Genomic DNA, 23,023 nt, shown 5'->3' with positions numbered 1-23,023 from the left:
CACTTGTAGACACCAGTTAGTCCTCTCACTCAAACCCATGTAATTTTGTTGTCTTATGTTGCAACTACCCCACATTTTAGTACAGTAAAGTACAGTAAATGTAAAATGCCCATAAAATCAACAGTGTAATGTTTGGATTCAGTCTTATGTCAAGTGAACTGTTATGTACTCACCTTTGGTCTAATAATTTTCCCATTATCTCCAAACTTTTCCCTTTCAATTGCTACCATGGTTATGCATTTTCATATTTATTCTTTAAGAAACATTTACGTTTAGCCCTATCCATATAGGCCAATTCCCACGAGTGTAAAGGGTTAACAGAATATACATTTTTATAAGTACGATTTTCACTGGACAGTTACTTTAATAATATGCCATTTATTCACACATTGTTTTATAATATACATAACCACTGAGTGCATGCAGTATTAAAATACTTTTGAATTAATTATTCAAGTTATTCCGTTTTGGAATAAAAAATATGGAATTAATACAAGACTCAATACAAAAAGCAAATATGGGATATTTGTACAAAACATTTATTTCAAATTGACATTAAACAAATACAATGGCTTTGCTACATTCGTATCTGAAATCCAGACACAAGCAAACAATTGTCTAAGGGAGAAAATTACTTAAATAAAGAAAACATTTTTGTTCATAAAACATTTACATAGGCAGTATAGACACGATTTTGAGCTATGCAACAACTAATTAGAAAAGTGTGAGGCTTGTAGTAAAATATAGAAAGTACAAAGAAGAGAAAAAAAGAAAATCTCAAATCAATTGCCAGAGTGCAAACATGATATGAACGCCAATTTATAATCCTAACTCCTAAGACTTCGTTAAAAAAAGGCAAAAGCAGTCTCAACGGTAATATAGTAATGGAAGGGATGTGTTAAAAAAGGTTGTAGAAAAGCATTATGAAGAAAAAAATAAGGTCCCTAGAAATTGATGCAGGCTGTTCTTTCATTGTCCGTCAATAGATGGCAGTGCCAGCACTGTAGCTTCATATCTCTCAGCTATAAAATGTAATGAAAAAGGGGCTAAGTTGAATGTGTCTAACATCATATGCTAGTACTTCACCACTTATGGCCTCGTTAAGTCTATTCTACACTATTTACTTCACACTTCATTCAGTTCCTTCTGCTTTTAGGGTTTAATTTTTTTGTTAATAACTGTAAATATGTACATGTATATTTTGTGAAGCACATAAATACACTCTTAGAAATGTTTGTACAAAGGACGCTACAGGAAATAAACGTGGACTAAATATCCAGAAAAGCTTTCATTCATCTTCTTGTCAGAGCCAAACAATGAGAAACAACGTGATTTGCGTACCTGTTTGTTGACATGTATAAAGGGGTCCAACTTTTTATCAATCCATTATTAGCCTTTTCCCACTACCAAGCCAAACTGTACTTGACAATGTGAAAAGTACTGTTTGGGTCGCTCCTATAGTGTGAATCATGGATTTTAGTTCTGGCTCTACCACAGAGAGAAAGGCTCTCTTGAATTAGAAACTCTATGTGCAGAAATGGTATATGTAATTATGAACTTCTTTGACCGTATGTGCACTGAACATAGTCTTTGATCAGTGCGCCACCATCGAGCAGGACAGGGTTAACCCCAAATGCAGTTCAGCCACTCCTGTCCATTTGATCTCAGTCATGTTGCCCTGTAGCTAAATGTAGTCATGATAATGTAGCAACACATTACTGTGCTCTTCAGTTTTCCAGGGCTGCTGTGTTTGCATAAATAATGACACATAATCATCATCCGTTTAAAATAAATATGTAAATAAATAAAAAATGATGGAACCTTCAGGGCTCTGAGTGATTTTAGGAACTGTTGAGAAACATTTGACTAACAAAAGAAATAGCTATGGACACACACTGGTTGAATCAACGTTGTTTCCATGTCATTTCAATGAAATCCCTTGGAACCAACGTGGAATAGACGTTGAATTGACGTCTGTGTCCAGTGGGGTGAGAATGCATTAATACTGAAAAACAAAATAACTAACAATGCAGTCTATAAAACGTTCCGTTTAGTCACTTCTGCGTTTATAAGAAACAACTTCCTTGCCCTTACCTGCACTTATACACTTTAAATGAGCCTATGGCACGTTTCAATTCATAAACAAATTCTGGAACTTCTAAACAGTAACGAACTACCGTATGAGACATATTTACACACACATGTAAATATTCAAATGGACCATTTCTAACTGTGGTTAAAACTTCTAATACGGTTATGACTCATATCAATCTGCATTTTCAACCATGATTTACAGTATGGTCCATATTTTACTGTAATTTCTTTACAGCGTTGTGCTTAAATGGTCTATCTTTACCTGTAGTTTAAACGTGCAAACTTCTGCCTAATATGGGCATTTGTTACCTGTTGCTCTAAACCCTACATGTGCCAGAGGCCAGTGCATCAAGAAGACGCAGTATCAGTGACAAAAAGCTAGCTAATGCCACTCCTACAAACCAGTGTATGTCCCTGTCCCAGGGGTCAGTATTGGCCTATAAGCCATGTCAGTCGCTCATAGAGAAGGGGCAGGGTGTAAAATCATTTAGATCAAAGGTGAGCTCCAGACCCACCCAATCACCTCTCAGCTTACATCTGTCCACAACGGCCGCTAACATCGTTCTCCAACTCCTCCTTTTTGTTTTGTTTTGTTTTGTTTTAGAAAGTGTTGGCCTATCAAGGCTGAACATACCAGGCCATATAGGTCGATTACAGTTGATGTCATCTTGTAAGAAGAATCTCTAAATCCTGCATTTCAATTTTTTGTCTTGTTTTAGAGCACTGGTCTATAGGATGAATACAGCAGACTATATTCGCCGATCTTCGAAAGACAACAACGTCCGTCTCCAACTCCTCCATTTTAAAAGAAAGCACTGGCCTGAAGGCCGAATACATCAGACCATTTAGGCCGATAAGAGTTGACGTTGTCTTTCAACAATGTTTTTAATTTAATCGCAATCCACACACGTCTCCAAGGCAGCGCCCCCCAGTGGGCTGGGGGTGTCAGGGCATGTCTGCGTGTTTGTAGTAGCCCCTCTGAATGGCAGCAAAGGCGATGCTCTCAGCGGAGCGCCTCTGGTCCAGGCTGAGAAGGGCCTGGAGCAGGACATTGATGTCTGCCTTCAGACCCTCCTTCTGCATCCAGTTCTTCAGCAGGTCGTACACCTTGTCGCCAGGAGGGGCACTATCTGCCATCTTGATGTGGTTGTCATTGACACCGATGTAGCGGAAGAACTTGTTGTGGATCCGCACGTCCAGCCACTCGTCGTAGAGGTCGAAGCTCTTCTTCAGGGACGTCTCCTCTCCTGGGGAGAGAAAGGAGAAGAAGTGGTACCTTGGTTACATCTTTGCTAATTCATTGTTGCTGATATTAAAACTAGGGGAGTTAGTTATAGACAATAAGTAAGTCCAGACTTTCTTCCTGAACTGGTCACATGGTCATGCCCTTTATCTTAGAAAGCATAACTCTTTATCGTGATTTTTCCTTTTCCTGATGATTTCACTTCAATGAATTACAATTCTTAAGCAGAAAACAATAATAAAGCTCTTCTTCAACAATAGATAAACATGTACAGTCATGCACTGAACTAATAGTGCTCTGCATCAACTATTATCTGTTTCTGAATCTGCAGCGGTGTGCTTCCCCCATCACATTTTGTTCATTTTCTCGGTCTTACAATAGAGCTCCTTTTTAGCATCCAAATTGTAAATTGTTGCTAACCTTTTAGTGCCGGAGAATTAACTCATAAAGCAATTAACCACTGAATACAGAGCTAACGAGGTTAAAACGTGGAGCCGTTAGTAAATAAGTGCTACACACACCGAATTTACTTCAGGCAGAGATAAAAACAATGCCAAGCTATAGTGACTACATAATAGTATAGTTCAGTAGCAAAAACTATTTACCTGACAATCACACAGTATTTGTTCTAAACAATACATTTCTATCAGACTGTTCTGTAACAATTCACTGTTCTGAACAGACCGCAGTCAGGTTATGATGAATGTGTTGTTTACGGTGTTTGTGGAACCCCACCCTACAGTGGTGTAGTGGTGCCTGGAGAAGTGGGTATACTCTAATTTTGCCAAAACATTTCCAACCAGCCCGCCCGGGAGGAGGAGGTGTTATGAGAAACAATCACATACACTCTGAATGACCAATATTGATAAATCCCATATTGGTCTTTCACAATCAGGCCAAACCAAGCTGTACTGTGCAAGTAGGCTAATAGTAGGCCTACTATTGAAACAGATAAATGAGGCTGTCAACGGAGTCAGAAACTCACGGGTTTCAGATTTTCCCTATTTTCGCTCTCAAGGTCACACTTCTTTAACAGAAAAACAACAAAATTGTAAGTCCATAACAATGCTTGAACCACATCAGGAGACCACTTTTGAGGTATGGAAAAAATCTAAGAAATTTTGATTTTTGAGTGTAGTTACTCTTTAATTCAAGTGTGCAGGCACCTAGCACTGTTGTTTGGTTAGCTGTGTTTCTGTTGCACATGAGATGGAGTAGGCAAAATAAATGTCCACTGGATTGATGCAAATAATCATGATATCATTCTGACAGGTAGGCATAGGCTACTTTGTAGCTAGTTAACGTTTAATAGAGAAGGTTTTGGGGAAAGCCTTTCAATCTACCAGAAGATGGTTAGGCCTATCATTAGCATCGCTATATTTTTCCTGTTCCTTAATTGTTTGACACCTGGATGTTTTACTTCATATTATGAGGCATGTCTTACCTTGCTTCAAAGTAGCCTATTGCCAAAATCCCACCATAGAAACGTAATTAGACTTACTCATGCGTTCTCCTGTTCTATTGGTTTTCTTTCAACTTTCTTTCATTGTCTAGCAGCCAAAGGCATTATCCTAGTCATATTAGCAATGATACATTTCTAATGGATATTTCCATCTATGCCCATGAAACTGCTTGCATGTGCGGTTCGATTTTAGAATGCGAATGGTGTTTTCCCGCATTTTCAATTTGGAACAAATAAATAATAGTTTATAACAATTTTAGCTACATTCTGATCTGTTCCATCAGCCTTATTAATTGATACAGCGTATACTTTCACCACACTACTTAAATACGTATCAGTGGGGATTAAGAAGTGAGTACACGCAATGCCCACTGAAATATAAGTGGGTATATGGCGTATACCTGCGTATACCCTCCACTACACCACTGCCTCCCTACTAGAACCCGGCCCACCCTCCAGCTCTGTGCGGGGTCTCTTACCTAGCAGGGGCACCAATTTCTTCTGCAGAGGATCATCCTGAAACACCACAGATGGATAAACAAGAGTTAACCACAGCCCTTCTACAGATTACCGGGGACAAAATCCCTTATCCGTTCAGAAATATTATTACTATTATGAAAGTCTGCCTTGGTAAAAATACTGAAAACGTGTTATTGCACTTCTCAGGATATGTGTCTGCTGCAGGAACGCACAACTCCAGTCTCCGTGCTCACATGATCTGCTGCTAGCAGGGTATGTTTGGTTTTGTGTCCTAGGCCAAACCTATCCCCAGGGTCCCTGTCCCCTTCTCCCCCTGCTATCACCATCCCCCCTGTTCCCCTCTCTCGCAAGGTCCCTGTCCTCCTCTAACCTTCTCTTCCCCAATATCCTTCAACATCTCCCTCCCTCCACCGCCCCCCAACCACCTCTCCCTCCTTCTCTCACCCCGGCTGTGGGCTGCAGTCTCTGGGTGGAGGGGCTATGTCGGGGAGAGCTGCTCGACGAGGCTGCCCCGGCGGTGGGCAAGGCCGACAGGCTTGTCTGGGAGGAGCTGGTGGTGTTGGGCAGGCTGTCACCTAGGCCCCGGTCCTCGTCCTCCCCCAGGCTCAGGGGAGGGGAGGCCTTGATCAGCCCACCCTGGGTCTCCTGCAGCAGGGGACGTGACTCGGGACGGACCTCCTCTGCTTCTTCCCCCTCCAGGCCGGCGTTCTGGCTGTTTTGTCTCTCCTCTGCTGTGGGTCCACTCTCATCCTGAGAGAGAGAGAGATATATAGAGAGAAAGAGAGAGAGAGAGTGAGGGATATAAGGAGAGGGCATGGAGAGCGAGCGTAAAATATATCATACATATAATCATAATTAGTTGATATGGGTCAGGGCGGTGTGACTAATCTTCTGCCAAGACTAGAAATAGTGAGTGACGCATCACTATGACCTTCGACTGTGTCTCTAAACAGATCAAAGTACACTCAGACATTCTGAGAAGACGCATGAAAACAATTCACCACCAAAGATTCATATACAGCCAACAGACATATACTGATATACACCAGGGATGGTTAACTGGCAGCATGGCCCCCCTTTTGTAGGCCCGCGGATCAATTTTTAGGAACTCAGTCAGGATCTCAACTTACTGTTGAGAGTTATAATAGTAGAATCCACAAGGTGCAATTTCTAAATTTGGTTGTGCATCAGCAGTCACTGGCAGTCACTCAATCAGCCCATGTCAGCTAAAACGTTTAGTGTAGCCAGCTATCTAAACTTGTAGTAATCATGGTTGAATTTACGACCAGGGGCCCCCATTGATTTTGTTGGACACTCAGATATGCAAACATTTCGCTCTGTCCCATGGCAAAATGAGTAGAATTGTATGAAATGAGTTGCGCAATCTTCTCTCCGCCCCATGGCAAAATGTGTAGAATTGCAGAAAACTTGCTTTAAAACTGAAACATTTTCTCCACGCCCCATGTCAAAATGTGTAGACTTGCATGAAATTAACGCTTTGCTGTCAAGAGGGGGGGCCACTAAAATGTTGTGCTCGCAAGGTAGCGGTGGGGGTGGGGGACACACAACAAAATGTCACATAGGGCCAGCTCTGACTGCATCTACACTACCGGTCAAAAGCTTTAGAACATCCACTCATTCAAGGGTTTTTCTTTATTTTTACTATTTTCAACATTGTAGAATAATAGTGAAGACATCAAAACTATGAAATAACACATATACAGTGGGGAGAACAAGTATTTGATACACTGCCGATTTTTCAGGTTTTCCTACTTACAAAGCATGTAGAGGTCTGTAATTTTTTATCATAGGTACACTTCAACTGTGAGAGACGGAATCTAAAACAAAAATCCAGAAAATCACATTGTATGATTTTTAAGTAATTAATTTGCATTTTATTGCATGACATAAGTATTTGATACATCAGAAAAGCAGAACTTAATATTTGGTACAGAAACCTTTGTTTGCAATTACAGAGATCATACGTTTCCTGTAGGTCTTGACCAGGTTTGCACACATTGCAGCAGGGATTTTGGCCCACTCCTCCATACAGACCTTCTCCAGATCCTTCAGGTTTTGGGGCTGTCGCTGGGCAATACGGACTTTCAGCTCCCTCCAAAGATTTTCTATTGGGTTCAGGTCTGGAGACTGGCTAAGCCACTCCAGGACCTTGAGATGCTTCTTACGGAGCCACTCCTTAGTTGCCCTGGCTGTGTGTTTCGGGTCGTTGTCATGCTGGAAGACCCAGCCACGACCCATCTTCAATGCTCTTACTGAGGGAAGGAGGTTGTTGGCCAAGATCTCGCGATACATGGCCCCATCCATCCTCCCCTCAATACGGTGCAGTCGTCATGTCCCCTTTGCAGAAAAGCATCCCCAAAGAATGATGTTTCCACCTCCATGCTTCACGGTTGGGATGGTGTTCTTGGGGTTGTACTCATCCTTCTTCTTCCTCCAAACATGGCGAGTGGAGTTTAGACCAAAAAGCTCTATATTTGTCTCATCAGACCACATGACCTTCTCCCATTCCTCCTCTGGATCATCCAGATGGTCATTGGCAAACTTCAGACGGGCCTGGACATGATCTGGCTTGAGCAGGGGGACCTTGCGTGCGCTGCAGGATTTTAATCCATGACGGCGTAGTGTGTTACTAATGGTTTTATTTGAGACTGTGGTCCCAGCTCTCTTCAGGTCATTGACCAGGTCCTGCCGTGTAGTTCTGGGCTGATCCCTCACCTTCCTCATGATCATTGATGCCCCACGAGGTGAGATCTTGCATGGAGCCCCAGACCGAGGTTGATTGACCGTCATCTTGAACTTCTTCCATTTTCTAATAATTGCGCCAACAGTTGTTGCCTTCTCACCAAGCTGCTTGCCTATTGTCCTGTAGCCCATCCCAGCCTTGTGCAGGTCTACAATTTTATCCCTGATGTCCTTACACAGCTCTCTGGTCTTGGCCATTGTGGGAGAGGTTGGAGTCTGTTTGATTGAGTGTGTGGACAGGTTTATACAGGTAACGAGTTCAAACAGGTGCAGTTAATACAGGTAATGAGTGGAGAACAGGAGGGCTTCTTAAAGAAAAACTAACAGGTCTGTGAGAGCCGGAATTCTTACTGGTTGGTAGGTGATCGAATACTTATGTCATGCAATAAAATGCAAATTAATTACTTAAAAATCATACAATGTGATTTTCTGGATTTTTTTTTTAGATTCCGTCTCTCACAGTTGAAGTGTACCTATGATAAAAATTACAGACCTCTACATGCTTTGTAAGTAGGAAAACCTGCAAAATCGGCAGTGTATCAAATACTTGTTCTCCCCACTGTAGAATCATGTAGTAACAAAAAAAAAACACCCTTTGCCTTGATGACAGCTTTGCACACTCTTGGCATTCTCTCAACCAGCTTCATGAGGTAGTCACCTGGAATGCATTTTAGGTGTGCCGCCTTAAAAGTTAATTTCTTTCCTTCTTAATGTGTTTCAGCCAATCAGTTGTTATGTGACAAAGTAGGGGGGTATACAGAAGATAGCCCTATTTGGTAAAAGACCAAGTCCATATTATGGCAAGAACAGCTCAAATAAGCAAAGAGAAATGACAGTCCATCATTACTTTAAGACATGAAGGTCAGTCAATACGGAACATTTCAAGAAGTTTCTTCAAGTGAAGTCGCAAAAACCATCAAGCGCTATGATGAAACTGGCTCTCATGAGGACTGCCACAGGAATGGAAGACCCAGAGTTACCTGGTAACTCTGGGCTGGTAACTTTAATTAACTTACCTCTGCTGCCGAGGATAAGTTCATTAAAGTTACCAGCCTCAGAAATTGTAGCCCAAATAAATGCTTTACAGAGTTCAAGTAACAGACACATCTCAACATCAACTGTTCAGAGGAGAGTGAATCAGGCCTTCATGGTCAAATTGCTGCAAAGAAACCACTACTAAAGGACACCAATAAGAAGAAGAGACTTGCTTGGGCCAAGAAACACAAGCAATGGACATTAGACCGGTGGAAATCTGTCCTTTGGTCTGGAGTCCAAATTTGAGATTTTTGGCGCCAACCGCTGTGTCTTTGTGAGACGCGGTGTGGGTGAACGACTGATCTCCGCATGTGTATTTCCCACCGTAAAGCATGGAGGAGGAGGTGTTATGGTGTGGGGGTGCTTTGCTGGTGACACCGTCTGTGATTTATTTAGATTTCAAGGCACACTTAACCAGCATGGCTACCACAGCATTCTGCAGCGATACGCCATCCCATCTGGTTTGGGCTTAGTCGGACTATCATTTGTTTTTCAACAGGACAATGACCCAACACACATCCAGGCTGTGTAAGGGCTATTTTATCAAGAGAAGGAGAATGATGGAGTGCTGCATCAGATGATCTGGCCTTCACAATCCCCCGACCTCAACCAAATTGAGATGGTTTGGGATGAGTCGGACCGCAGAGTGAAGGAAAAGCAGCCAACAAGTGCTCAGCATATGTGTGAAGTCCTTCAAGACTGTTGGAAAAGCATTCCAGGTGAAGCTGGTTGAGAGAATACCAAGAGTGTGCAAAGCTGTCATCAAGGCAAAGGGTGGCTATTTGAAGAATCTCAAATATAAAATATATTTTGATTTGTTTAACACTTGTTTTGGTTACTACATGATTCCATATGTGTTATTTTATAGTACAATGTAGAAAATAGTAAAAATAAAGAAAAACCCTTGAATGAGTAGGTGTTCCAAAACTTTGGACCGGTAGTGTATGTGGGTACGCAGACCCTCATGATGAAATCAGATTTTTGATCTACACTGATGGTAGATAACATAACCCCAATGACATACTGTAACTAAAGGAATAGAGCGGAAAACTTACGATGGGAATCTTCACGATCTCATTGGAGTCACAGCGACTGTCTGAAGCGGAGAGACAAACTAAAACACATGGAGACAACAACCATATTAGACAACCAATCTACACAGTGTTGTGTCAATATGTATTTCAATACACAGTGTTAGGTTCTAAAGGAACCGAGTAAAACTCACGGACGATTAATAAAGCTCAACCAAGTTTATTCACCCACTGGGTCCCATAGCCACATAAGACAAAATACATGTTCCAACCAGCACAGATATATACAGTTGAAGTCGGAAGTTTACATACACTTAGGTTGGAGTCATTAAAACTCATTTTTCAACCACTCCACAAATTTCATGTTAGCAAACTATAGTTTTGGCAAGTCGGTTAGGACATCTACTTTGTGCATGACACAAGTAATTTTTCCAACAATTGTTTACAGACAGAATATTTCACTTATAATTAATTGTATCACAATGACAGTAGGTCAGAAGTTTACATACACTAAGTTGACTGTGCCTTTAAACAGCTTGGAAAATTCCAGAAAATAATGTCACACTTTAGAAGCTTCTGATAGGCTAATTGACATAATTTGAGTCAATTGGAGGTGTACCTGTGGATGTATTTCAAGGCCTACCTTCAAACTCAGTGCCTCTTTGCTTTACATCATGGGAAAATCAAAAGAAATCAGCCAAGACCTCAGAAAAAAAATTGTTTAACCTTGGGAGCAATTTCCAAATGTCTGAAGGTACCACGTTCATCTGTACAAACATTAGTACGGAAGTATAAACACCATGGGACCATGCAGCCGTCATACCGCTCAGGAAGGAGACGCGTTCTGTCTCCTAGAGATGAACGTACTTTGGTGCGAAAAGTGCTAATCAATCCCAGAACAACAGCAAAGGACCTTGTGAAGATGCTGGAGGAAACAGGTACAAAAGTATCTATATCCACAGTAAAACAAGTCCTATATCGACATAACCTGAAAGGCCGCTCAGCAAGGAAGAAGCCACTGCTCCAAAACCGCCACAAAAAAGCCAGACTACGGTTTGCAACTGCACATGGTGACAAAGATCGTACTTTTTGGAGAAATATCCTCTGGTCTGATGAAACAAAAATAGAACTGTTTGGCCAAAATGACCATCGTTATGTTTGGAGGAAAAAGGGGGTTGCTTGCAAGCCGAAGAACACATTTACATTACATTTTAGTCATTTAGAAGACGCTCTTATCCAGAGCGACTTACAGTTAGTGAGTGCATACATTATTTTTATCTTTCATACTGGCCCCCCGTGGGAATCGAACCCACAACCCTGGCATTGCAAACGCCATGCTCTACCAACTGAGCTACATCCCTACCGGCCATTCCCTCCCCTACCCTGGACAACGCTGGGCCAATTGTGCGCCGCCCCATGGGCCTCCCGGTCGTGGCCGGCTAAGACAGAGCCTGGATCATCACACCATCTCAACCGTGAAGCACAGGGGTGGCAGCATCATGCTGTGTGGGTGCTTTGCTGCAGGAGGGACTGGTGCACTTCACAAAATAGGTGGCATCATGAGGAAGGAAAATTATAATAATAATATGCCACGCATCCAGACGTGGCCCACGGACCAAATTGTGGATATATTGAAGCAACATCTCAAGACATCAGTCAGGAAGTTAAAGCTTGGTCGCAAATGGGTCTTCCAAATGGACAATGACCACAAGCATACTTCCAAAGTTGTGGCAAAATGGCTTAAGAACAACAAATTCAAGGTATTGGAGTGGCCATCACAAAGCCCTGACCTCAATCCTATAGAACATTTGTGGGCAGAACTGAAAAAGCGTGTGCGAACAAGGAGGCCTACAAACCTGACTCAGTTACACCAGCTCTGTCAGGTGGAATGGGCCAACATTCACCCAATTTATTGTGGGAAGCTTGTGGAAGGCTACCCAAAACGTTTGACCCAAGTTAAACAATTTAAAGGCAATGCTACCAAATACTAATTGAGTGTATGTAAACTTCTGACCCACCGGGAATGTGATGAAAGAAATTAAAGCTGAAATAAATAATTCTCTCTACTATTATCCTGACATTTCACATTCTTAAAATAAAGTGCTGATCCTAACTGACCTAAGACAGGGAATTTTTACTAGGATTAAATGTCAGGAATTGTGAAAAACTGTTTAAATATATTTGGCTAAGGTGTATGTAAACTTCCGACTTCAACTGTATATACTCCAATTTAGGTGAACTCCTCCTTCCCTCTAAACATTACATGCAGGTAAGTGATGCAGGTAATAAACTGTTCCTTCTCCCTTAATGTGACCTGACCTCGGCCCCCATTCCTCACTAATCCACAGCTCTCCACCCTTATCAGTGACTGCAACCTTTCCTTTACTCAGTACATTCCAAGCTTAATTGCCTCCACCATATATATTCCTCCTACAGATAACCATTAACTTCTGGTGTATAAACCAGACTATGGCACTCCTCATGTCTATAGGATACCTGATGATTAACAATATTTCAAGTTTAGAAGTCAGAACCCATCAACAGCGAGTGGCAAGGGACATTTTGTTTTTGTTACTCACCTGGCCGAAATGTACATGGCCTCTTGATCCAAAGCCACAAACCAATCCCAATGGAGAGGAGGAAGAACAAGAGCAGAATGACCAATGGCATAACTTTTGGGGAGGAGAAATGAGGAAACACAACCAATCAGAATCACATCTCAGACTTGGTAGAAAATATGCATTTTCACAATAAAACACCCCATAACCTATGACTTCACTAAAGTAGGAATTTACGCTCCACTGACAAGAAAGTGTCATGTTATTTAAGCTGAAAAAATATCAGTATCAACTATATGCAGTTCATTCTGTTTATTTGATCTGTCCTCAATAAAAAAGATTAAGAGCCTATAAAACAGAGAGGTAAAGACATATGTAGGCCTACCCATTTTCTCTGGTGAGCTGGGGGCGGGGGTGGGGAGGGTAGGTGGGTGGAGGGTAGGAGAGATGTCCCGTTTCCTACACACAGTGTTGGAGATGGGGGTGCATTTCTTCACCACCTCCTCCCCCGCTTTACACCTAGGAAGACAAGAAAAAAGGAATTAGTATTTTATTTTTGAAGGGGCTAGTGCAGTAAAAATGACAGAATACTAAACTCAGATCAGTTTGTGCGGTCTTGCCAACTCCTATGGTCATGCCAATGACAATAGAAGTTGGCTATAGAGTAAAAACGGATCTAAGTCCAGGCTGCTGTTTAGTAGGCCTACTGGGGTGATTTCTGGACAGAGATCTGGTGGTTTTAATGTTCTAAATGTTTAGGGTGGCACTCACTTGGCACATCTCTTGCAGACCTCACAGGCCTGCTCTGGCACACAGAAGGTGCCCGCTCGACACTGGCACTCGGTGTCTGTGGTACTGGTACAGGGCACCGTCTCGCTCTGATCTGAAGAGGGAGAAAAAAAGAGAGAGAGAGCGAGAGAGTGTAAGTACTAATATACACTACATGACCAAAGGTATGTGGACACTTGCTCGTCGAACATCTCATTCCAAAATCATGGACATTAATATGGAGTTGGTCCCCCCTTTGCTGCTATAACAGCGTCCACTGGAACATTGCTGCTGGGACTTGCTTCCATTCAGCCACAAGAGCATTAGTGAGGTCGGGCACTGATGTTGGGCGATTAGGCCTGGCTCGCAGTCGGCGTTCTAATTCATCCCAAAGGTGTTCGATGGGGTTGAGGTCAGGGCTCTGTGTAGGCCAGTCAAGTTCTTCCACACCAGGCCTCCCGAGTGGCACAGCGGTCTAAGGCACTGCATCGCAGTGCTTGAGGCGTCACTACAGACCCGTGTTCAACCCCAGGCTGTGTCGCAGCCGGGAGACCCATGAGGCGGCGCACAATTGGCCCAGCGTCGTCCGGGTTAGGGGAGGGTTTTGCTGGCCGGGATGTCCTTGTCACATCGCGCTCTAGCGACTCCTGTGGCAGGCCGGTCACAGTTGTACGGTGTTTCCTTCCGGGTTAAGCGAGCAGTGTGTCAAGAAGCAGTGCGGCTTGGCAGGGTCGTGTTTCGGAAGACACATGGCTCTCGAGCATCGCCTCTCCCGAGTCTGTACGAGAGTTGCAGCGATGGGACAAGACTGTAATTACGAATTGGATATCACGAAAAAGGGGTAAAAAGTAAAAAAATATATGTTCTTCCACACCGATCTCGACAAACCATTTCTGTATGGACCTTGCTTTGTGCACGGGGGCATTGTCATGCTGAAACAGGAAAGGGCCTTCCCCAAACTGTTGCCACAAAGTTGGAAGCACAGAATCGTCTAGAATGTCACTGTATGCTGTAGCGTTAAGATTTCCCTTCACTGGAACTAGCCCGAACCATGAAAAACAGCCCCAAAACATTATTCCTCCTCCACCAAACTTTAGAGTTGGCACTATGCATTGGGGCAGGTAGCATTCTCCTGGCATCCGCCAAACCCAGATTCGTCCGTCGGACTACCAGATGGTGAAGCGTGATTCATCACTTCAGAGAACCCAAGTCCAATGGCGGCAAGCTTTACACCACTCCAGCTGACGATTGGCATTGCGCATGGTGACCTTAGGCTTGTGTGCGGCTGCTCGGCCATGGAACCCATTTCATTAAGCTCCCGACGAACAGTTATTGTGATGACGTTGCTTCCAGAGGCAGTTTGGAACTCAGTAGTGAGTGTTGCTCCTGAGTGGCGCAGTGGTCTAAGGCACTGCATCGCAGTGCTAACTGTGCCACTAGATCCTGGTTCGAATCCAGGCTCTGTCGCAGCCGGCCGTGACCGGGAGACTCATGGGCGGCGCACAATTGGCCCAGCGTCGTCCAGGGTAGGGGAGGGAATGGCCGGCAGGGATGTAGCTCAGTTGATAGAGCATGGCGTTTGCAACGCCAGGGTTGTGGGTTCGATTCCCACGGGGGGGCAGTATAAAAAAAAATATGTATTCACTAACTGTAAGTCGCTCTGGATAAGAGCGTCTGCTAAATGACTAAAATGTAAATGTTGCAACCGTGGACAGGTGATTTTTATGCGCTATGCACTTCAGCACATGCTGGTCCCATTCTGTGAGCTTGTGTGGCCTACCACATCGCGGCTGAGCTGTTGCTGCTCCTAGATGTTTCCACTTCACAATAACAGCACTTACAGATGACCGGGGAAGCTCTAGCAGGGCAGACATTTGACGAACTGACTTGTTAAGATTGCATGGCTGTGTGTTTGATTTTATACACCTGTCAGCAACGGGTGTGGCTGAAATCACAGAATCCACTAATTTGAAGGGGTGTCCACATACTTTTGTATATATAGTGTATCATACATTCAATAATACAGGTAACAGTTTATTTTACACACCGAACTGGTATATATTACTAAGTTATTATTACTAATCGTTCTAATGTTTACTGTGAGATGTGTATGCACTGAAGCACACATGTAATACATCTCTTTCTCAGTGACTAAGCACAAAACATGTCACTCCCTTTGTAACAGTCATCTCCTTTCAGTGAGTCAGGCCTTTCATATCGCACAAAGACACACGGTGTGGGAGACAATACAACAACCACACCGAACTGCTTTGCAAGGTAAAGTACGCACACACACGCACTACAGGTAACACGCACACTCTGCATTCAGTTTGTGTGAAAAAAAACAAAGAAAGGCACACCCTCGTATGCCATGTAAAACCACTGGATCAAATTATCATGGAGCTTTGAGGTCAGGGAGAAAGCGACCATGTATTCTTCTGCCCTCTCTGGAACAAAAGTCTATTAAGCTAAACTGTGAATGCCCAATGCTCCATGAATAGACTTCCGGAATGGGTGTCTACCTTGGTTAATCGTTTATGAATTGGCAACAGATACAAGAGAGAGACATTGTGGTTAGCTAATAGCTAACTTCATGTGAAATGGAGAGTCTCTTCTTCTAACGACACAAACTTGTTGTAAGACAGTTCTTTAAGGACAGCTAAAAGAGGGCAGGTAACAGGTAAAAGGACAAACAACAGTTACAGGACTACAAATAAAAGTCAGAGGAATCCATTACCCTTGCGGCAGTGCGTGCAGGGCAGGCAGCTGTTCATCCCGTTGGAGTGTTCTGTGTAGGTGTGGCCATGCTCGCAGGACATACATGTCCCCTGCTCCATGTCCCGGTCACACGCCCTCTGCACGAACGTACCTGTCCATCAATAAACCCATCAATCAATCAATACATTTTTTTACAAATATAAATAGTCTATTATACCCTGTTTATTTGTTTGATTAATACTTAACAATAACCTTAATGAGGTCAAAATACATATTTAGCCTGATGCATTTCTTCGAGTAAGACAAAGAGGTAGTGTGCTTGTGTATGTGTGTGTTGTGATGGTGGTCGGGTGTGTGTGTATGTGTATGTGTGTGTCTAACACTGGAACAGAGACACATAGCCATGGCGTATGTAAACTATATACTACTGCAGTGGTTTTGTGTCTACTTTCTTGGTTGTAATGTAACATTCCCATTTTTCACGCTCCGTTCACACATGCCATGCTTTAGGCACCTGATTATCATGTGTTTAGAGAAAAGACAGTCCGATACTAGAGCAATAGAGGGAAGAAGGGAGCGTGAGAAATGTACAGAGGAAAAGCTTGAAAAGGTCATTGGCATTCCTGACTAACTAGCTAGAGATAGAGGCAGCGCAGTCTGTCTCTCTGCCTTTTCCTATCTGACTGACCTAAAAAGGTCCAAACAGGTAATCTAATTGGAAATAGCAATAGTCCTTGGCTCATTCCACAGCGCTGGCATCAGTAACGCAGTGGTGAAGTTTTAATGGGACTATTTCAGCTAGTAACACCACTTTTAAAAAAGAAACCCTACTCCCTCCCTTAATGTTTACTACTGGGTGTTGTTACAGAGCCTGGGTTGGGTTCCCTGCCGCTAGCTTGGGCATAGGTTCCGCTCTGCTATCCTCACATAGTTGGCATTACTCTGACTCTAAGGCACAGACTCTAATAATGTAGCTGTAAATACAGGCAGAGTTCCCTCCTCTCTGGAAGGCCTGTTGATAATGTATCATAAGGACTGGTTCTAGCTTGGATTCTATGTTCTGTTTATAAGGCGTGATTCTAGTTCTGGTTCCGGGCTCAGGTTCTAGTAGCTCTGATTCTGCTGGCCTGTACTGATAGCCTGGCAGTGTATATAACCAAAGTTCTCGCTTGGGTTCTAGATCAGATTTTGGGACTGGGTTCTCCTTACCGGCCTGGCAGTTGAGGCAGCAGAGGTCCTGGTGGAGGTACTGATGGTTCTCCAGACAGGTTCTGTGTCGCTGCGTCCGGTTCCTGTCATCGCTGGACCACTGGGCCGCCAACACGCCACTCAGCTCTGCCCCACAGTATGCCAGCCCCGAGCACAGCAGGAACACCACCACCTAGAGGAGGCAGGGATGGAGAGAGGGAGAGAATTTCATTTATTTATTTAACCCTAAGTTAACCAGGCATGTCAATTAAGAACACTGTGACGACCTGGAAAGGGCAGTGCAGCAAGAGAGAGAGTGAGAGAAAGAGTGGAAGAGATAGAGAGAGAGAGAGAGAGAGAGAGATTGCTGACATTCATATCATACAGGAGGGAGAGGTTCACATTACCAGTCTATATACACACACTCACTCGCCCACCCGCATGGGAGCGGGGAGAGAAGAGAGTCTCTGTTCTCATAAGAAACCGTGTGTGAGCAATCTGGGCCCTAATTTGAACCATCTGATCTAAACATCTGCAGAGGAAAGCCAATTAGGAGAGCAGGCCGGAGTTAGAAAACAGACAGAACAACCTAACATCTGTAATTATGCAGAGTTTACACCATGTACTGGTGTTAAATGTTGAATTAAGGCACGGGCCATTCAGTACAGTTGTTGAAGTAGGATTCTAGGCATGTTGAATGGCCAGGTCACGTGGCATCAATGTTCTGGGGTTCAGAGAAGATCCCAGGCATAAAGACATAAAGGGAGTTCAAAACAGATTTTTTGAAATGTGGTGGTGTGCAATACCATTTTATTCAATAATATCTCATTCTAAACTGGCAAAAATATAAATATATATATATATATATATATATATTTATATTTTTACATCATATTTTAATAGAATTATTGCACTACACACTTAATCTTTTACTCCCTTTATATATATATATATATTTTTTTTTACACATGCACAGACAGACACTTCAAAACAGACAGTTCAAAGCGTATCCAAACAATTTCAATATATTAAAAATGTGATTTTGGTTAAATCCATTGTCTTGGACAACCATAATCCTCTCTAGTGAGGAGACTATGGGGATTGATAGGGTATCCTATAGCTAACGCTACCATGTTGCTTCCCATATCAGATGTGATTCCAGTAATCCATAAATGTGCTGGATAATATCAGGGCTTGTATGGATGGGGGGGACAGAGTAGAATACAGCGGAGCACTTTAGTGTGGCCCCCAGGCACCGGTGTTTGTTCACACGCCTTTTCACCGTGTCACTGTGAGAAGGCCCTATTCACCGGCGAACAACACGCTTTAGTGCCTCTACTTCAAATGACCCACATTCTTAAACCCCAGCGCTTTGACTAGGCCGACATGCGACACCGCCACGAAGCAACACGACACCTCCTTGTGTAAATGGGCAGCCTAGTTTTGGTAGGTTTTGTCTCTCTCTCGTAGACCCCACCCTCCCACCCCCATAACTGGCACACAGCGCTCAGTTCAATCGAACCCACAATATTTACACAATAGCTCTTTTGTTTTTCCCATGGTCAAATAACATAACGTATTGAAATCACAGATTTCTGGTACTATAAAAAAACGTTATAGTATTACCAGGTATACTCCCCTCAAAGGTAGAGTTCCAGTTTTCAGAATAGGTCTGTGTGTGCACGGGCAGTAGTTTGTAAGCAAAGACAGTGTATGAACATAGCAACTATTCCAATGGTGGGTTATATGGAATTCCTGGGAAACTAGTGGAGTTGACTCCTGACAGACTGGAGTTGACTCCTGACTCACAGACTGGAGTTGACTTCTTAATCTTAGACTGGAGTTGACTTGTGTCAGACTAGAGTTGACTCCTTACAGACTGAAGTTGACTCCTGACAAACAGACTTGACTCCTGACTCTAAGCTCCTGTCGTTCCTCACTTGGCTCTGTGGAAGGCGGCCATGCCTTGTTGTTCACAGGGAGTTTCCTGGCCGGTGCAGCGCTGCTGTGCAGCCGCCGAGCCTCTTGCTGGCTCTCTCCTTCTCCCCCCTCCCACCCCCTCTCCACTGCTCACATCAGACTTTCCACAGACATGGGGAGGCAGAGCGGAGGGGCCGACAACCGGCAGAGCACTCACAATCACACCATTTAGCTTTATCCAAACATAGTGAGAGAGAAGAGGCAAAGAGAGGGGGGAGAGAGAGAGAGTGAGGGCAGAAAGAGAGAATGAGAGAGAAGGGTGCGAGAGGAAAAGATAGAGGGTCTAACAGCTTGTAAGATTGTACAGAGAGAGTTAAAGAGTTGAGTGTGTGACAGTGAGGGAGGGGAGAGGGGGGAAAGCAAAGGACTGAGGCCGTGTGAAAAAGAAGGAGAAAGAGGAAAACGACAGCATGCTTGTGAAAGAGGGAAAGAGAGAAAAAGGAGAAAAGCACAGGGAAGAGAGAGGAGAGCTTGAGCCATGCATTGGAAGCACACTATAGACAAGAGAAGTAGTGAAACCATGACGAATCCCATAAACAGTAATCAGGCTTGCTTAGAAGCGTAACCATGGTTATGTGCCCAATCAAAAGCCTGAGGGGTATACTACAAAGCAGGATCAACGAGTTAGCCAGCTAACTTTGATAAACAAGCAGAAATAACTAGATTTTTTGGTTAATTAAGAAAGCTAAAGTTTTTGGTTGTTGGGTCATTTAGACCATGCCCATTTCAAGCTTATCCCCCCAAAAAAATTTTTTGGCAAGTTAGATAGCTAACTCCTTGATCCTAGCTTTAGTAGTATACCCCTCAGGTGGCTACTGGAAAATACACACACAACACATGCACACACAGACACACATCAGACACACGGACACAAACACAAACACACAACCACATGCACGAAGGGCTGCTGAGCACTGACATAACATCCTGTCTGAGTGCATTCCTGGGCCTGTGGATCACTAGATTCCTCCATGCAGAAGCCATCCCATCCTCACAGACAAACCTGTTCTTGTCTCAGCAGTTTAGAGGCGCCCCACAGAGGGAAAAGGTCACTTTATGGGGCGAGAAATATCTAACAATGGAATTTTCCCATTGAGCCATGGCCATTAGCGAGAGAGAGTTTCTTGTGTGACTGAGGTTTGCTGCTCAAGCATTGAATTGGGGAAATAGTCTGTCTATTCTGCTAAATGACTTCCATATTGTACAGTAAGCTCTTGGTATGAAACGGAGTAGTAGACAGACATATTGTACAGTATTAAGTCCTAAATGCAGACATTTTAAATGATGCCTCAAAACCTGATCGACCAACATTACAGCTACCTGTACCCTTGACTACAGGCCTTACCACTTTTCACACACCTTTTGTGTAACTGCCTGCACGTTCATTTCACACTGGTTATTTCCTTGTAGTTACTAGGGTTGGGCGATATCCAGATTTTCATATCATCATACTGTCCTTCTTTCATTGTACGGTATTACTGGCTTAGCACACAAGGGGGCGCCCCAAAAAGTCAGCAAAAAAGCCCATTAGGCGTCTATTACCAGAATGCTAATTTTGTGCTTCAGTTGCACTTCTCCATTCGGATGAAAATGAACGGGCATTCTATCAGCAGACAATGCTCTGACTGATGTGTAGCTACTTTTCTCCAGTACTTTTCGGTGTAGCCTACTTTTCTCAGGTAAAATGCAAGATTAACTTTAAACAAAACATTAGGAAATGTAGCTGGCTTTCTATGATGAACATTATACAAATAATGGCCATGCATCGTTTCTACAAAAAATAGCGTTGCACATCTGTTGTCATCGGATGAAAATGAAGCTATTTTCTGCCAAATGTGCACTAATGTATTTTCTGTGAAGGAAAACTATGGTTGCATGACCCTGATCACTCTATTAAAGCAACTAAACACTGTTGACTTCAATATAAAACACAACCCATGCCAATACACAGCTGGACTCACCTGCTCCTGCTTTCTCCATTGTGCTATTTACAAACAAACACGTGACTGGCTCAGCTGTTCTGGGGAACTACGGTAAGCTTAATAAATATACAATAATGTGACAGGTGAAATTAAGAACGCAATCAGCTTTATCTCCTAACGTTTTGCACAAGTTGACTGCAGGTATTTACTTTAAAAGTATCCACAAATATGAACATGTATTGAAAAACTTCAAATAAATCGTTTCATGGTATTGACCTGATTATGTAAACACTGGGCAGTACACACGTGCAACACGCACGCACGCACGCATGCACACACGCACACACGTTTGTTTTACTATCCTTGTGGGGACCAAACAATTGATTCCCATTCTAAATCCTATTTTCCCTAACCCCTAACCCCAAATCCCTAACTCTAACCCTAAACCCTAATTCTAACCCTAAGCCTAAAATAGCCTTTTTTGTCCGAATTTTGATTGGTTTACTATGACTTCTGGTCCCCACAAGGATAGTAAAACCAAACACACGCACACACACACACACACAGACACACACACACTCTTAGATCAGCCACAATGTGGTAGAGTTTTCATAAGGAAGAGGACCGTAGTGGCCACCTTAACCTCAGTGCCGAGAGAGAGCTCTCCAAGTCCTAAAGCCACAATCCCATGTCTCTGGCAGCCCACCAATATTAAATACTCTAGTGTGGTACAGTACAGCATACATCCTGCCCTGCACATGGCAGAGAGAGAGAAAGAGAGAGAAACAGAGAGATAGAGAAAGAGAGAGAGAGAAACAGGGAGCGAGAGAGAGAGAGCAAGAGAAAGAGTGAGCGAGAGGGAGAGGGAGAGAAAAAAAGGGAGAGCAAGAGAGACCGCGAGAGAGAGAGAACGGGAGAGAGAGAGAGAGAAAGAGAGAGCGAGAGAAAGAGAATGAATGGACTGCAGCTTTTGTGAGCTTCACTGTCCCTCAGTCCGGCAGCAGTTACTCTCATCCAGTTCCTGTCATTGCCAGGGGTACTTCCAAATTGCCCTGCAACACTTAACACATGCCACTGTGTACACTGAAGTTGTATTTATTGCTGAATGACAGGACCCCCTTTCAGCTGAGCAGGTTATCAATGTGGTATTTAGAGGGGTTTTATTCCCCTCCTGTGGGTCGTACAGTGACATCATTATCTCAGGGAGAACGGGGAAAAGACACACACACACAGCAGAGGGGTCAAGGCAGAATGTACTTTATTTGATATAGGACAGATGATTTCAATCATAGCCATATCTGATAAGGAGCAGCAGGCTGTACCTCATTACACCCCTGGGGAGTGGGACGCTGACCCTCCTCTGTATCCCAATCATGCCTTTCCCATTAGCCTCTCATCCATTATCTGGGAGGGAAATACGTGTTAGTGGGGATACTGTACACCCATCCGCTCAGATTAATTGGACAGGCGGATGGAGGAAACAGGCCCTGATATGGAGGTTCAGATTAGTTAAGGAAAGTATTGCTAAGAGGAAGGTAGGCTGAGATAGAAACACAGGGAGTGGAGAGACGCTTAAGGGGATACAGTGGGGGAAAATTTGATCCCCTGCTGATTTTGTACGTTTGCCCACTGGTAAAGACATTATCAGTCTATAATTTTAATGGTAGGTTTATTTGAACAGTGAGAGATAGAATAACAACAACAAAATCCAGAAAAACGCATGTCAAAAATGTTATAAATTGATTTGCATTTTAAATTAGGGAAATAAGTATTTGACCCCT

General features: G+C 43.3%; 1 protein-coding gene across 1 annotated transcript in view; it reads right to left on the bottom strand.

Annotated features, from left to right (window-relative positions):
* Nucleotides 1–516: 516 nt before the first annotated feature.
* LOC121582607 (tumor necrosis factor receptor superfamily member 10B-like) overlaps nucleotides 517–23,023 on the bottom strand; it is a 38,347-nt gene continuing 15,840 nt past the window's right edge. The window contains exons 2-10 of the mRNA XM_045225093.1: nucleotides 17,362–17,533; nucleotides 16,172–16,303; nucleotides 13,438–13,549; nucleotides 13,052–13,185; nucleotides 12,688–12,780; nucleotides 10,133–10,191; nucleotides 5,724–6,029; nucleotides 5,279–5,315; nucleotides 517–3,341 (exon numbers count right to left, since the gene is read on the bottom strand). Of these exons, the coding sequence (XP_045081028.1) occupies nucleotides 3,040–3,341; nucleotides 5,279–5,315; nucleotides 5,724–6,029; nucleotides 10,133–10,191; nucleotides 12,688–12,780; nucleotides 13,052–13,185; nucleotides 13,438–13,549; nucleotides 16,172–16,303; nucleotides 17,362–17,533 (1,347 nt within the window). The 3' untranslated portion in view covers nucleotides 517–3,039. The remainder of the gene's footprint in view (nucleotides 3,342–5,278; nucleotides 5,316–5,723; nucleotides 6,030–10,132; nucleotides 10,192–12,687; nucleotides 12,781–13,051; nucleotides 13,186–13,437; nucleotides 13,550–16,171; nucleotides 16,304–17,361; nucleotides 17,534–23,023) is intronic.

This window comes from Coregonus clupeaformis, chromosome 15, assembly GCF_020615455.1.
Source record: "Coregonus clupeaformis isolate EN_2021a chromosome 15, ASM2061545v1, whole genome shotgun sequence".
Classification (NCBI taxonomy): Eukaryota; Metazoa; Chordata; class Actinopteri; order Salmoniformes; family Salmonidae; genus Coregonus; species Coregonus clupeaformis.
This window is presented reverse-complemented; position numbering and strand designations above follow the sequence as displayed.